Consider the following 13,712-nt stretch of genomic DNA (forward strand, 5'->3'; position numbering starts at 1 on the left):
TAAAGAGACTTTATAACCTTTATAACACAGTAATATGACAAACATACCTGGTGTGATATGCCCTAAAGATTACAAAAGAACAAAACTGCGAACAAAAACTCTTAATCTGTTTCTAGTAATGATATTGTTGATAATACTGGCATCGTGTATTGGGATAAAGCTAATAAATAATCATGTTGATGTCATTTGGGGTCTGTCATTTGGAAAAAGAGATGCAATATAGATTAGGTTAATTTAAAACTCTGTGAGATCCTGATTTGAAAAGAAAGTCAGTATGCATTCATGATTATAGATACACACACACACACACACACACACACTTTTCTCAGCTCTGTCCGCTGAAAGGGTCTTGAAGCAATGAAGAACTCACTAACAACGTGTAACAATAAAGCCCAGTTTATGATCTCTAATGGTCATTTTCAATTCTAAAATTAGGGCCCCTTAAAGGCAGATTTCAGGTCAGAAGCAAAACGTATATAACTTCGACCTGAAACATTTTGTCATATCAAAAACAAGAAAAAGCCATAAAAGCCTATTGGCATAAAGTCTCAGGAGTCACTTTGAAGAGTCACCTGCTGGCCAATAATAGGTCTGAACTTCAATTAGAAGAATGCCTGCCATGGATTGAAATATAGTTGGACCCCTGTATCCAGGGGTTCTGCATCCGTAGATTTAACCGAACATAGGTCATAAATATTTAGGAAAAAATGCATCCGTGCTAAACACATACAGACTTTTTCCCTTTGCTTTATTCCCCACACAATACAGTATAACAACTATTTACACTGCATTTATATTATATTAAGTATCATAAGTAATCTAGAGATTATTTAAAATATATGAGATGATATGCATAGGTTATATTCAAATACCACACCATTTTACATCACGGACTTGAGCATCTACAGGTTTTGATACCTACAGGAGGTCCTACAACCAATCCCCTATGCATACTGAGTGATGACTGTATGTCAAATGTGTTTGAATCCATGAAGTCATAATAATCCTATTTTTTAAAAGTGGGTCTTATTTAAAGGTGTAATTTACCAATTCATTATTTTCAAAATTGGTAGAGAGACATAATTAAGCATTTATCTCATTTTTCCTATATTAATAATGCCTTAGAATAACTAGTTGTTGAGAAAACGTGAAAGAAACATGTACAAATAATAAATGATAAAATCAAAATAGCACTGTTTTGAAAGTACTAATGAAATAATAGATCTAGAAAATGATAGTCAAAGGCTGCTAACAACTCAAAAGGAGAAACAACCACATATCATGTGCTTCCTACTAGAACAACACAACACATGTGAAGTAGTCTCGTCAAAAAAAAAAAAAAAAAGTACAGAGGATCAAACTTCTAGATACAACTACCAATTAATAGGAAATAATCAAAACAGAGAAACAAGTTAAAAGGCAATCAGCAAATTCCAGAATGCAGTACGCTCTTCTGATCTGTTTTATCAATAAACTACAAGAGAGAGAGAAAGACAGAGTGAATTATAGATTCAGGGAGATTTAAGAAACATGCAATAGGAGGAATGCTTGTGTCCCTCCAAAATACATGTGTTGAAATCCTAACCCCTAAGGTTATGGTATTAGGAAGTGGGGTCTTTGGAAGATAATTAGATCATGAGAGTGCAGCTCTTGTGAATGGGATCAGTGCCCTGATAAAAGGGACCTTGAAGAGCTCTCTCATTCTTTTCTGCCATGTGAGGATATAACAAGGAGACAATAGGACAGTCTGTAACTTGGAAGAGGGCCTTAAACGGAACCAGACCATGCTGACACCACGATCTCAGACTTCCAACCTTCAAAACTGTGAGAAATAAATTTCTGTTGTTTACGTCATCCAGACCATGGTACTTTCTTACAGCAGCCTGAACTAACAAAACCAATTATAATATATGGACTTCATTATAATTCTGATTTCAACTAGTAAACTGCGTGGGGAGGAATTAGGAGGCAATGAGAAATATTTGAATGATAACTGGATATTTAATGTAAGGAATTATTTTATGTTGTTTTAGGTGGGAAAATGGTATGGTTATGTTTTTATTTTTTAAAATCCTTACCTTTTATGCAGACATGCTGAAATATTTACAGTTGAAATGACTAAATGTCTGGGATTTTTTTCAAAATAATTTGAGTGCAGAGGAAACTGGAAGGGTTGTAGATGAAACTTGGAAGTGGATGTTCCTCTCTACTTTTGGAGATGCTGATAATTTTCCATATAAAAGTTCTGAAAACAGAAAATAAAATGCTCACATGGTGAGGTTAAGGCCAAAGGAAATCAGAAACGCATGAGAATTTCCAAATCCAGGGTTATTTAAGAACAACATAGAGAAAAAAATTTCTGGTTTAAGTTGCAAAAATGTATTTCTTTTATGCAATATACTAACAAATCATAATTAACTGAAAAATATAATACTTTATATGTAAAGGGGAGAAAACTACTCCACCAAAGATGCCACATTCATTTAGAGATCACAGAAATGTGTCTGCCAGGCAACCAGGGGCTCATGGAAAGCTGTGGTTTGTGTACAAATGCTATTTGTCTAATATTTTGTGCGTTAATGACTGTCCCATTAGCATCTTCACTACACTTATTTTCATAGAAAGGAGAAACATATGATTTATAGAGCCCTTTAGTGACAAGGGTGAGGATACTATACACTATGTTGCTGGTTTCCTAGTGTTCAGCAAGAAAGTGCAGGAGAGAAGCAAAAACAGTCCTGTTTCAACCCCTGCTCCTGGATGTGGCAAGGAAGAGGAGTTACCCAGCTTGAAACAAAAGAAATCCTAAGTCTGACACACAATGTCATGTTTAAGTTCCCCTTTCTCCAAAATGTAAAATAAATGTGCTTCCATCTTCTAAAATACTATGGGACTGAACATCCTTTCGTAATGCTAAGGAAATGCCAGTATTCTCGTTGATTTAGGAGAGGGATGTTCTGGTCATAGAAAGATGCTGTGTCTCAGAAACACTTAAATACTCTTAAGCTAGAAATAGAGGGGAAAACAATGCCTCCCTGCATCTCCCCTCAACTGAAGTCCTCCTTTCTTAGCCTGATTTCCGATGAAATGTCTGAACGCCTACAGTTATTTGGCCATCCTCAAAAGTGCAACTTATCCTGACGTCTCAAGGGACGGAAAAGTTACCGAAGTCCAAGGAATGAGTCACTTTGCTCAAATTTGATGAGTAATCTCAGGTGTCACGAAACCCAGTTTCAAAGGAGAGGGGAGGGGGCGTCAGATCTGCAGACGGAAGCAGGCCGCTCCCGATTGGATGGCGAGACCTCGATTTTCCTAAAATTGCGTCATTTAGAACCCAATTGGGTCCAGATGTTATGGGCATCGACGAGTTACCGTCTCGGAAACTCTCAATCACGCAAGCGAAAGGAGAGGAGGCGGCTAATTAAATATTGAGCAGAAAGTCGCGTGGGGAGAATGTCACATGGGTTTGGAGGCTCGAGGAGGCTGGGATAAATACCGCAAGGCACTCAGCAGGCGAAAGAGCGCGCTCGGACCTCCTCCTTCCCGGCCGCAGCTACCTAGAGTGCGGAGCGACCAGCGTGCACTCGGAGGAACCCGAGGAACCCAGCACCCCAAGGGACTGTCAGTCGCAGTAAGTACCCACGCAGTGCCGGCCGCGGCTGCCCGGGTCACTCCACCCCGCATCTGTCCGAGGTGGCCGCGCTGGGTGCGCCGCTGCGGCGAGGGACAGTGGGGAGACTGGCTTCCCAAACGCCAACGCCCCTCTTTGTCTTCCACCTGCAGAGTTTCCTGGTTTGAAGGTGTGGGTTGGTGGGTTAGAGGGCTGGGGGAGTTGGGATTCAGGGAGAAGAGGGTTGGAGAATCTTTGGGACGCGATTCTCTCGCCTAACGGGTACAGGTGAGACTTTAGTCGTTGTATTTTTTATCTTAGTTCATCCGTTGTGGGGCAGAAAATTCTGTTGCTCTAACTCTTGGATAACCACCCCTAATAGATATATTATTTCTCTCTTTGGTCTCTTCTCCCACTACCCCTTCCCAGAAATTCAACATGAAAATCCTCGTGGCCTTGGCAGTCTTTTTTCTCGTCTCCACTCAGCTGTTTGCAGAAGAAATAGGAGCCAATGATGATCTGAATTACTGGTCCGACTGGTCCGACAGCGACCAGATCAAGGTGAGGCCCCTTCCCAGGACGGCCCGCACCCTTTTTCCTGGGCTCAGGAGCTGTCACCTTCCCACACAGCAGCACCCTAGTTAACGTGGCAGGCACCGAGACCACGACGAGAGGCAGCGGATGCGTGCGGGAGGATGGAAAGGGGCGCTATTTCCCGGGTTCCTCACGGGATTTTGTGCCCACGGTTCAAGTTTCTTCCTGAGGGCTGCACCGTCCAGCCCAGGAACTCCCTGCAGCAGGGATGCCCTCCCGGATGAGCCCGAGATCCCCACAAGATCACAAATCTCGTAAGATTTCATCCCCCAGGAATGGGGATTTCGGGGGCTCCGGTCCAGCTGCACTGCCCTAGCGTCTGGGCACGGGCAGAGGGCGCCTTGGTCGCGGGCAGCAGCGGGCACACGCGCGAGCTGCAGGGGGATTGGAGAGCTGGAGGCTGGAGGGAAGTTAATTTCCTGCCTTCACGTTTGTTTTGCGGACCTGAGGATGTAGCTTGAAGTTTTCCTTTAGAAACTCGTAGGCTACTGGCGCTGGGGAGCGCGCCTCGGGAAAAGGGTGAAAGTCGTCTATAAAACGTTGTCACCCTTCCCCACCGCAGCCCCAGCCCCAGATCACACACACCTGTGTGCATTTAGGGCGGTGAGGACTCTACAAAGCCGGCACCGAGACAAGACCAAGTCAGGTGGCGGCGCGGCAGATGAGGGAAGGTCCCCGGGCTGGGAGGAAAGAACGGAAAGCGCTCGAGGCTTGAAGACGCCGAGCCAGCTGCTAACTCGCCCTGGCAGGCTTGCCGGGGACGGGACGCGGGTTCGGCGAGGAGGGGCGCAGAGAGGGAGCGCCTCGGGAGGTACCCCGCTCAGCCCGAGCGTGGGGAAGGCTGCCTCCCCCCGCCTCGGGGCCGGAGTACAGCGGGAAGGGCTCGGGTTGCTGGGTGCCTCGCTCCGGTTGCCTTACACGCCCTTTGTCCGTGCTTTTGTCCCCCAGGAGGAACTGCCTGAGCCCTTTGAGCATCTTCTGCAGAGAATCGCCCGGAGACCCAAGCCTCAGCAGTTCTTTGGATTAATGGGCAAACGGGATGCTGGTGAGATGGGCGACCGTCCCTAGGTGTCTTGGGCAGCCGGCCCTGTCTGCTCACTCCTTCTCGGAGTACCCCAGGGTCTCTCGCTCTGAATAGAGATTTCCACTCCGAGAGGGGTGTAACCCAGGCGCGACATTGCTCACCGCACTAAGGCACGCACGGGCCCGCAGGGGGAGGGAAAGATCTGGTTCGCATGCCTCACTGTATTCGAGTGAAGCGCTCCCTTGACTAAAGATCCAAACTGACAAAGGGAAGACACGGGCCTCCAGGGGTGGTAGTACTGCAGTTGATCCAAGTGCATGTGGAACAGGATTTTGTAGCATTTCCTGAGGTGAGAGTAGATCTGTCTTGGGATAGAAATATTGTTTCCTTGAATTCATCGCACCATCAGTGGAACATGTAATGACAATTCGTCTCTTGTCAGATTCCTCAACTGAAAAACAAGTGGCCCTGTTAAAGGCTCTTTATGGTAAACATTCCTATAAATCTTTATTTTACTATTGTGAAAGCACATGTAGGAAAGTGAAATAAAATCTTTTATGGGCTGAAATACAAGATCTGGATCATGCCTGTTTAATAAAGAGATGGATTTGCATACTCTCTCTCGATCTCTCTGTCACTCTCTCGCTGTCACTGTCTCTGTCTCTCTCTCTGTCACTCTCTCGCTGTCACTGTCTCTCTCTCTCTCTCTGTCTCTGCCACTCTCTCTCTTTCTCTCTCTCTCAATGGGTGGCCAGTCTTGAAGGTGGGAAATACTACAGTCTTATAGTCAATAAGAGGTCTCAAAAGTCTCATAGTTCTAGGTTTGAATCCCATAGAAGGCACTTAATAAAAATTCCATTTGTTTGTTTAAATATTTAGTTTTTAGTATTAATAAGTTGTTTAGCATTTATGGTTCTGCCTTATTCCTCAGGATAATATATAGATAGAAAATATTACATATTTTGATAATCAAATTATTTTATAAAAGATATAATGTAGCATCTTTAAAAACAAATGTATTTGTGTTTGATAATTTTATCTTTCTTCTAGGACATGGCCAGATCTCTCACAAAAGTAAGTTCAAAATTGTTTTGACATTTATCAAATTTAAATGTAAAATTATATTGAATTTCACTTTATCTTACCTTATTTTCTGTCATAACCCTAAGGCTTAATATGTTTAATGAAGACAATATAAGAATGGGGGAGATTCGTATTACATCCAGAATATGGTTGTTTAAAGCTGTGTTGTTTAGACATATTGTACTTAGCAAAGAGATGCATTATATTAAAAAAGAAAAAAAAGTCTTTTAAGTCCCTTAAATTGTTAGTTTTAGATAAGAATTTCAATCCTAGGATTAGAAATCTACCATACACATTTCTTCCCACCCACCCCCTAAGCTTACTTTCACTGTAAACAAACAAACAAACAAACACAAAACCCCCACAAGCATTTATAGGCATCTTCTAACTCAATTTAGTATGCTTGGTCCAATAATGATGTCATTTATTAGGGTCATCCAGCAGTCAATTAAAGGGAATGAGTGAGTGAATCTGAGTAGAGAATCCACACTAAAAATGAAGATGGGTAGAGATGCAGTTTTTAAATCCCCTAATTGAATGGGAAAACTCGATCAGTAAAATATTTCTTAGGGCAGCAAAGATGGCAAAATTGTGGTACGTGAAGGTCATTAGATTTGTTTCTCAGTTAATGGAACCAGAGTTGACATGAAGTGGCAGGGGTCTATCTTCATCATATTGTCCACTCACGGACCCTGTCGTGAATTTGGTGCATTGGGTGGCAGAGCAGGCCGCATTAACGTAGCAGCTGTATTCTCAACCATTGAAATAAAAACCAAGAGAAATTCTGTCACTGGCATTAAACTAGTAACCTTTCCGAAGAGTTCATCTTTGAAAAATAAATAAATAGTATTCATGTTTACTTTCTAAGGATTTGACTTTAAAGGGGATTATATATAAAAATTCTATGTAATAAAAAATGTACTCTATTCATGTCAAAACTAATACACTTTACTGAAAGGAGTATCTTTTAATATCCAATAAAGTAAAAACAGTGACCTTTTAGAAGATTATAATCATCAAGGAAAGGAATCTGATTTTAATTAAGGTCTACTTGCTGAGAAGTACAACTTATTAATAACACAAGGAAATATGCTTGGATATTTCACTCTCACACAAATATGAAATTGACTTCCTAAAAAATCAAAGCTGGCTCAAATGACAATATTTTATATAAAATATATTTTAGAAGCTTATATAATAGATAAAATATAATATGAATAAAGAGTGCTTGCTAATATTAAATATAGAATTGAGAAAAGTACTTTCATTGTATTGTGTTAGTGTAATTTATAAAACTTTTAAGGAATCTTTATTTCTTCAGTCTCACCAAAACTTTAAGTAGAAAGTTATTTATTATACAGACATATATTCAGAAGCTTGCTTTGTTCTAGTTATAATAGTTTGTTTCCTCAAAGATATACATATTAAAATACCCGTAAATGTATTTTTCCAGGGCATAAAACAGATTCCTTTGTTGGACTAATGGGCAAAAGAGCTTTAAATTCTGGTATGTATGAAATCATGACTGAAAATAGACAGTATCTCAAATCTATTTCTATTTTTTTCTAAGACATAGTTTTTAAAATATTAAAAAGGAGTAGTAGATACAAAAATTAGTATTATGGTGAAAAAATTTAATTGTTGTAACCACAAATGGATTTATGGGTAATTAAGCTAATATTACCACAGTATCTGTCTATTTCTCTCCAATCACCATTCTTACCAGTGTCTGCCCCATTTAATCATTACCCAACCTGAATCTTTGGGTTAGTCCTATATTCTTTCCTGTAGATCTGTTAAATAAGCCTTGTTTAACCTTACTGAACTAAGGGGGAGTGGGGAGTGCAGGGAAGAATGAGGCTAATTTTCACTTATCAAAGTAATTTGAAAGTTTTAAAAGACATTACATCTGGCAATCTTCCAACACAAAAATAAATTCACAAAACAAATTATTTATACAAATTAATCACTTTTCTGAAGTTGTAGAAATTCAAAATCTAAACATCCTGATGGATGTTGGAGAGGATGTGAGTGACATGGTTTATTCCAGTACTTTCAAAAAGAAACACAATTAAATATCCTTGAGTGTTGTAAATTGGTTCTGGCTATAAACTCCTTAGAGAGAAAGGATGCCACAATTCTCATTTTAATTCTGAACAACTTTTTCATATGATATAAAGGCTGCAGGTTTCCTTCTCTTCAGTTTCCATCTTCTTTGTAAATACCATATATATATATATATATATATATATATATATATATATATATCTGAAAACCATTATTAGTTAACTCATTCATCACACTGATTTCAAGGTAAATAAACCCTATATCATTTTAATAGAAGATCACTTTTTGTTAAGACCTTATAGCTCTTACCTCCAGGGCTTCTTGGAAAAGCTATTCAAATTCTATTTTGCCTTCAGTGAAAATAGAATTAAAACACTAAATGTGTAATTAATTAGAAAGTAATCAGCAGCTGTCTTACCCATTTAGAATATTTCTAGTTTCTAGACAATCTATAAGATGTGCTGGCTTAATTCTTAATTGTCTGGATCCTAGGAAAAATAATTATCCTAGTGTTTTTTAATGGAGATATTTTTCTTTATTGTGAAATGGGTACAACAAATAAAACCACTTTCTGTGGGGCAAAAGTTAAAACCCACAATGCAAAAAAAAAGTTAACACAATCTGGGCTACAGCAGAAGCCAGAGAATATATTCATGTAATTGAAAAGTTCTAAGCGCTTCATAATTGACCTTTTGATACATAATTTCTAATAAATTTGGAATTTGTAGTTCCTGGTGTTGAAGTCCGCAGGACAAGCTATCCCAGTGTTTTTACTGGGTCCCCATTTTCTATTTAGACACTACCTTTGCATTTTCTCACCAGTCATTTTGGGCTGCCGAAGGGTAAGTGAAGTGTAAGAAATTATCAATGTGCCTTAATGAAAAACTTGTAATTGTTTTATTAATATATATTATCTTCCCACTATTGGAAATGAAATATAAATTTAAACCCCAATGGCTTTTATTTGTATCAGTACATACCAGTCCTCACTTAACTGTAGTTTTCTTGATAATCATATTAGTCATCAACTTTCCATTTCCAGAACTGATATAGGTTTCAGAACATGCTTAACTTTACAAATAATGTAGATATTGTACAAGTTAGAACAGATTAAATACTATTAAATGTACTTAAAATAATAACATAATTATAAGTAGTGATAAATAGAATCACTGTAATGAATCAGGATCAATTTATAACTAAATCTTTATTCCTCCATTTTAGTTAAGAAAATATAAATAGGTGAAAAATGGGCAAACATGTGATCTGATCCACAGTCAATCAGGGATCTTTTTATATACCTCATTGAGTCAAGGTTATCATAGTCTTAATCTACAGCCATCTGATCTTTACCCACTCATGGTCAGGGACCCCTTTGACAATCTGATAAATCTAGATAGATGCCCTTTCCCAGAGAAAACCTCATCAACTCATACACTCAAAAATTTATATCAGGCTTCAGAGGGTTCAAAGACCAGGTAAGAAACTCTGCTTCCATGTAAGAGGACATTATGTTCCAGCTAAATCACTGTCTGTCTTTAGTTGGTTTACATTAGCTTTCATCTAATTTCTGAGGAACAGAGTCATGTTACCTAAAGCTTGTCAGAGACTGAACTTGGGCTATTCATCCTTTTCCTAATATAATCAAACCAGAATGAGAAATAAACTGTTTCCTTCCTTAAGCCTGTCCAGTGTTGGCTCAGACTGTTCTGCCTCACAAGTGCATACTTAATTGATATAAAATATGCAGCTTATTGTTAACCGCACTTAAAGGATAGTTGGGTGTTTAAGACCAGTATTAAAAGAAGGAAGTGATAACACTGGTGCCTTTACCTGCCTTCTCTGTCAACAAACCTTCTCACTGAGGAAACTGTTTAGAGTAGCACCTATTATTCCTACAGATCCTTCACAGATCTTTCCGCTGTTTTTGTTTACATTCAGTATTTTATACAGGCCATACGGAATTTCAAAAAGCATAGTAGTTTCACTATACCATATGTCTAAGTCTATAAGGTATTAGTTAAGATGATGAAAAATATCCCAAAATATCTTGATCACAACAGTCTGATTTTTACCCCTTTGTGGTTACAGATCCCTTTGAAATTATATATAATATAATATAACATACAATTTTGGCATTTTTTTGTCCAGATAACCAATGTATTTAAGTTATTTGCTAGCCATATGTTAAATACCTTTGGAAGCAATAATTAACCCTTCACAGACCATTAAGGTGCTAGTGAAAAGTTAAACAGTATGGTATTTAGATGGCTCAACTGACTTACCTACGGTAAATGGGCTGTTTTTAGTCTTGAGGGCAATCCATCACTGGGAGGTATCCACAAGGGAGGAAGAGACCCCCACACAATTAGATGCCCCTTGAGCAGAGATCAGCAAACTTTTCCTGAAAAGAAACAGATTAGAAATATTTTAGGCTTTGTGAGCCATGTGGTCTCTGTTGCAACTACCCAAATCTGTTCTTTTAGGCCAAAGCAGCCATAGACAATATGTAAATGAATGAGTGTGTCTGTATTCCTGTAAACCCATTTACAAGAACAAATGGTTATTTTAGGCATTGTCCTTTCTATAATTCACTGTGGGTATCTGCCACTGCTTGAGAAAGCTGCTGAGAATCAACACTGCAATCTATTGTGGAAATATGCTTTGGGGGCACCAAGTATATGATGAATGATGAAAGAAACTGAGTTTCATGGTCAGATCATTTCCCATCAGGATAAAGACTAAGGCAGGATTAGAAGATGTGCAAATTACATTCCTAGAAATACTTCTGTAAGGGAAAATGTCATTAGGAGTTTAGAATAAATTACTATATGCCCTGAACTTTAGTTGTGTAACTCCCTCAGTGAATTCACTTAAAAAACATTTTATCTCCTATTTGTTTTCAGTGGCTTACGAAAGGAGTGCAATGCAGAATTATGAAAGAAGACGTTAATAAACTACCTAACGTTATTTATTCAGCTTCATTTGTGTCAATGGGCAACGAAAGGTAAAATAAGACATGCACTATGAGGAATAATTATTTATTTAATAACAATTGTTCGGGGTTGAAAATTCAAAAAGTGTTTATTTTTCATATTGTGCTAATATGTGTTGTAAACATGTGTTTTAATTCCATTATGACTCCTTTGAAATAGAAATAAGTGGTTATTTCTCAACAAAGCACAGTGTTCAATGAAATTGTAAAAGCTGTCAATGATATAGTCCCTAAAGAAAAAAAATCATTGCTTTGAAGCAGTCGTGTCAGCTACTGCGGAAAGGGCGGGAAACTCCTGACAGTCTTGTGCTTTTCCTATTTGTTTCCATGGTGAAAATGTACTGAGATTTTGGTATTACACTATATTTGTATCTCTGAAGCATGTTTCATGTTTTGTGACTATATAGAGATGTTTTTAAAAGTTTTAATGTGAGTCTAAGGTCTTCATTTCATTGTACGATGTGTTGTGATAGTTAACATTTTAAATAAAAGAAAAAATACCTTGAAGATTTTTGTCACATTTTTTTATTAACATATGTGTCCAGTTAGCAATCTTTCCTTTAATAGGTGAAATATGTTCAAAGCGATTTTGTCTAAAATGCAATTTCTCACTCTGTCATGCACTTTTTTCTTTTTGCTAAATCATTTGTCATGAGATCATTTATGAAGAACACAACTGTATTTTGGATTCCAAAGAGTAAAGGCTCAGTTCTGGTTTTATGTGCTTTTGATTCCTTTTTACAAATAGGATAATAATCTATTTCAAATATATATTTCACTGATTGTTTTCTTGTTGAGTAAAACATCAGCTCACTACCATTTCAGCCCTGCTCAGAGCCCAGGTATAAATGCGTCAGTGCCTGAGTCTCAATAGAATAAAGATAGCAAATCAAATTCTCACAAAGATTGTCGGAAGATGATACAGAAAGATGAGGTGTTGATAATAGAGCAACACCCTCACAGCAAAAATAACTCCTTTCCAGCATTTCTAAGAAGTGCCTGTGAATTGCTAATACCTATAACACTCTGTCTGACAGAAGCACATGCATCAGGAATAAATACCAAGCATTGAGAGGGAGGCTTGTGCATTTTGATTGATAAATGTCCTTGGAATCATTTTCTGATTTCATAGAGTATGTGAAGTATTGACCAGCAGTAAAACAATGCAGACAAGCACTGTTCAGTGAAGTAAAAAACATGAATGTAGCCTGGACTGGTGACTGTTGGTGAGCAATACAACCATTTGAAGGAGAGAAGAGCTAAAGCATATTTTAACATTTATGTTTTCAATTAAATGTTTTTTTAAAAAAACTCCACCTCATATTCCTTAGTACACAATACATCTAAATATGAAAAATTATATAATGGTAAGCAAAATGGAGAAAACCAGAGTCATCCCCTAGAGCCCCACTCCGCAACAGCAATGTTTAACATTCCATTGAATAATAATTATAATAAATAATCATTAGCTAAAATTATGTATGTACTTAATCACTCAATGACAGAAATATCATCATTATTATCATTTTACAGATGGGGTTATGAAGCTTAAAGAAATGCTGGGGTCAGAGATTATAATATAATAGGAGTCAGGATTGGAAATAAACTGAGGGGGAAATAGAGCAAATCACTAACAATGAAATTGATTAAGCAAATGTATACTAAAACAACAGAATACACAGTCATTTAAAGTGGCATCATAGTGTATTTTATAATGTGGAACAACATATATGGTATGTTGTTAGACAAAGCAGTATTTGTTATATATATTTACACATATATATATAGCTTTTCTGCATAGCTGTTGTAACAAGAGGAACAATTTTAGTGGATAAGCACATGGGACTCAGTGTCATACCACTCAGGTTTGAATCTTGGCTCTATCACGTTACGAATGGCCTTGTAAAGATGAGCGAGTCCCTTAACTTTTCTTTGCCTTATTTTTCTCATCCGTAAAATTAGAATAACACTAGTACTTACTACATGGCATTCAGCTGATGCATTGTAAAGCTTTGAACACAATCTCTCACACACAGCAAACATCCAGTGAATGGTACCTGTTCCCATTGGAAGCTGCTGTTCAAAATGCCAGTGTGAAAATTAGTTCTATATTTTAACCATAAAACATTTTTATAGGCACTAGACACACTACACTGAACAAGCAACAGCACGGGGTGGTATTTAAATCTTTGCCTCACAAATTAAATCCAGGCTATATCACAAATTCACGGTGCTTTGTGCTGTTCATTGCCGCACTAGGTAGTCCCCATGGCCCCTTCCCGCTCTGAAATTCTATAAGTCCCTGTGGTATGATCCCACAGTGCCGCATCAAGACATGC

The 13,712-nt window shown here is 38.1% G+C and overlaps 1 protein-coding gene across 3 annotated transcripts; it reads left to right on the forward strand.

Moving 5' to 3' along the window:
• The first annotated feature begins 3,340 nt into the window (after positions 1 to 3,340).
• On the forward strand, positions 3,341 to 11,880 carry TAC1 (tachykinin precursor 1). 3 transcript variants are annotated; one of them, XM_033193540.1, is made up of 7 exons: positions 3,341 to 3,631; positions 4,040 to 4,171; positions 5,153 to 5,249; positions 5,671 to 5,715; positions 6,279 to 6,302; positions 7,765 to 7,818; positions 11,285 to 11,880. In XM_033193540.1, the coding sequence occupies exons 1-7, from the start codon at positions 3,461 to 3,463 to the stop codon at positions 11,329 to 11,331; spliced, it is 570 nt and encodes a 189-aa protein (XP_033049431.1). In that variant the 5' UTR covers positions 3,341 to 3,460; the 3' UTR covers positions 11,332 to 11,880. The 3 variants fall into 3 exon arrangements, with proteins under 3 accessions (XP_033049431.1, XP_033049432.1, XP_033049433.1); XM_033193542.1 differs by lacking the exon at positions 3,341 to 3,631 and adding an exon at positions 3,651 to 3,800; XM_033193541.1 differs by lacking the exon at positions 5,671 to 5,715 and having other exon boundaries at positions 3,371 to 3,631.
• Positions 11,881 to 13,712: the final 1,832 nt, after the last annotated feature.

This window comes from Trachypithecus francoisi, unplaced genomic scaffold (assembly GCF_009764315.1).
Source record: "Trachypithecus francoisi isolate TF-2019V2 unplaced genomic scaffold, Tfra_2.0 Lachesis_group4, whole genome shotgun sequence".
Taxonomy (NCBI): domain Eukaryota; kingdom Metazoa; phylum Chordata; class Mammalia; order Primates; family Cercopithecidae; genus Trachypithecus; species Trachypithecus francoisi.

Bases quoted from the DNA above. Each gene is read 5' to 3' on its own strand.
- TAC1 (XM_033193540.1), top strand. From the start codon at position 3,461: ATGGGTTTGGAGGCTCGAGGAGGCTGGGATAAATACCGCAAGGCACTC. The intron at 5,250-5,670 runs GTGAGATGGGCG...GTCTCTTGTCAG, and splicing joins AATGGGCAAACGGGATGCTG to ATTCCTCAACTGAAAAACAA. The intron at 5,716-6,278 runs GTAAACATTCCT...TCTTTCTTCTAG, and splicing joins CCTGTTAAAGGCTCTTTATG to GACATGGCCAGATCTCTCAC.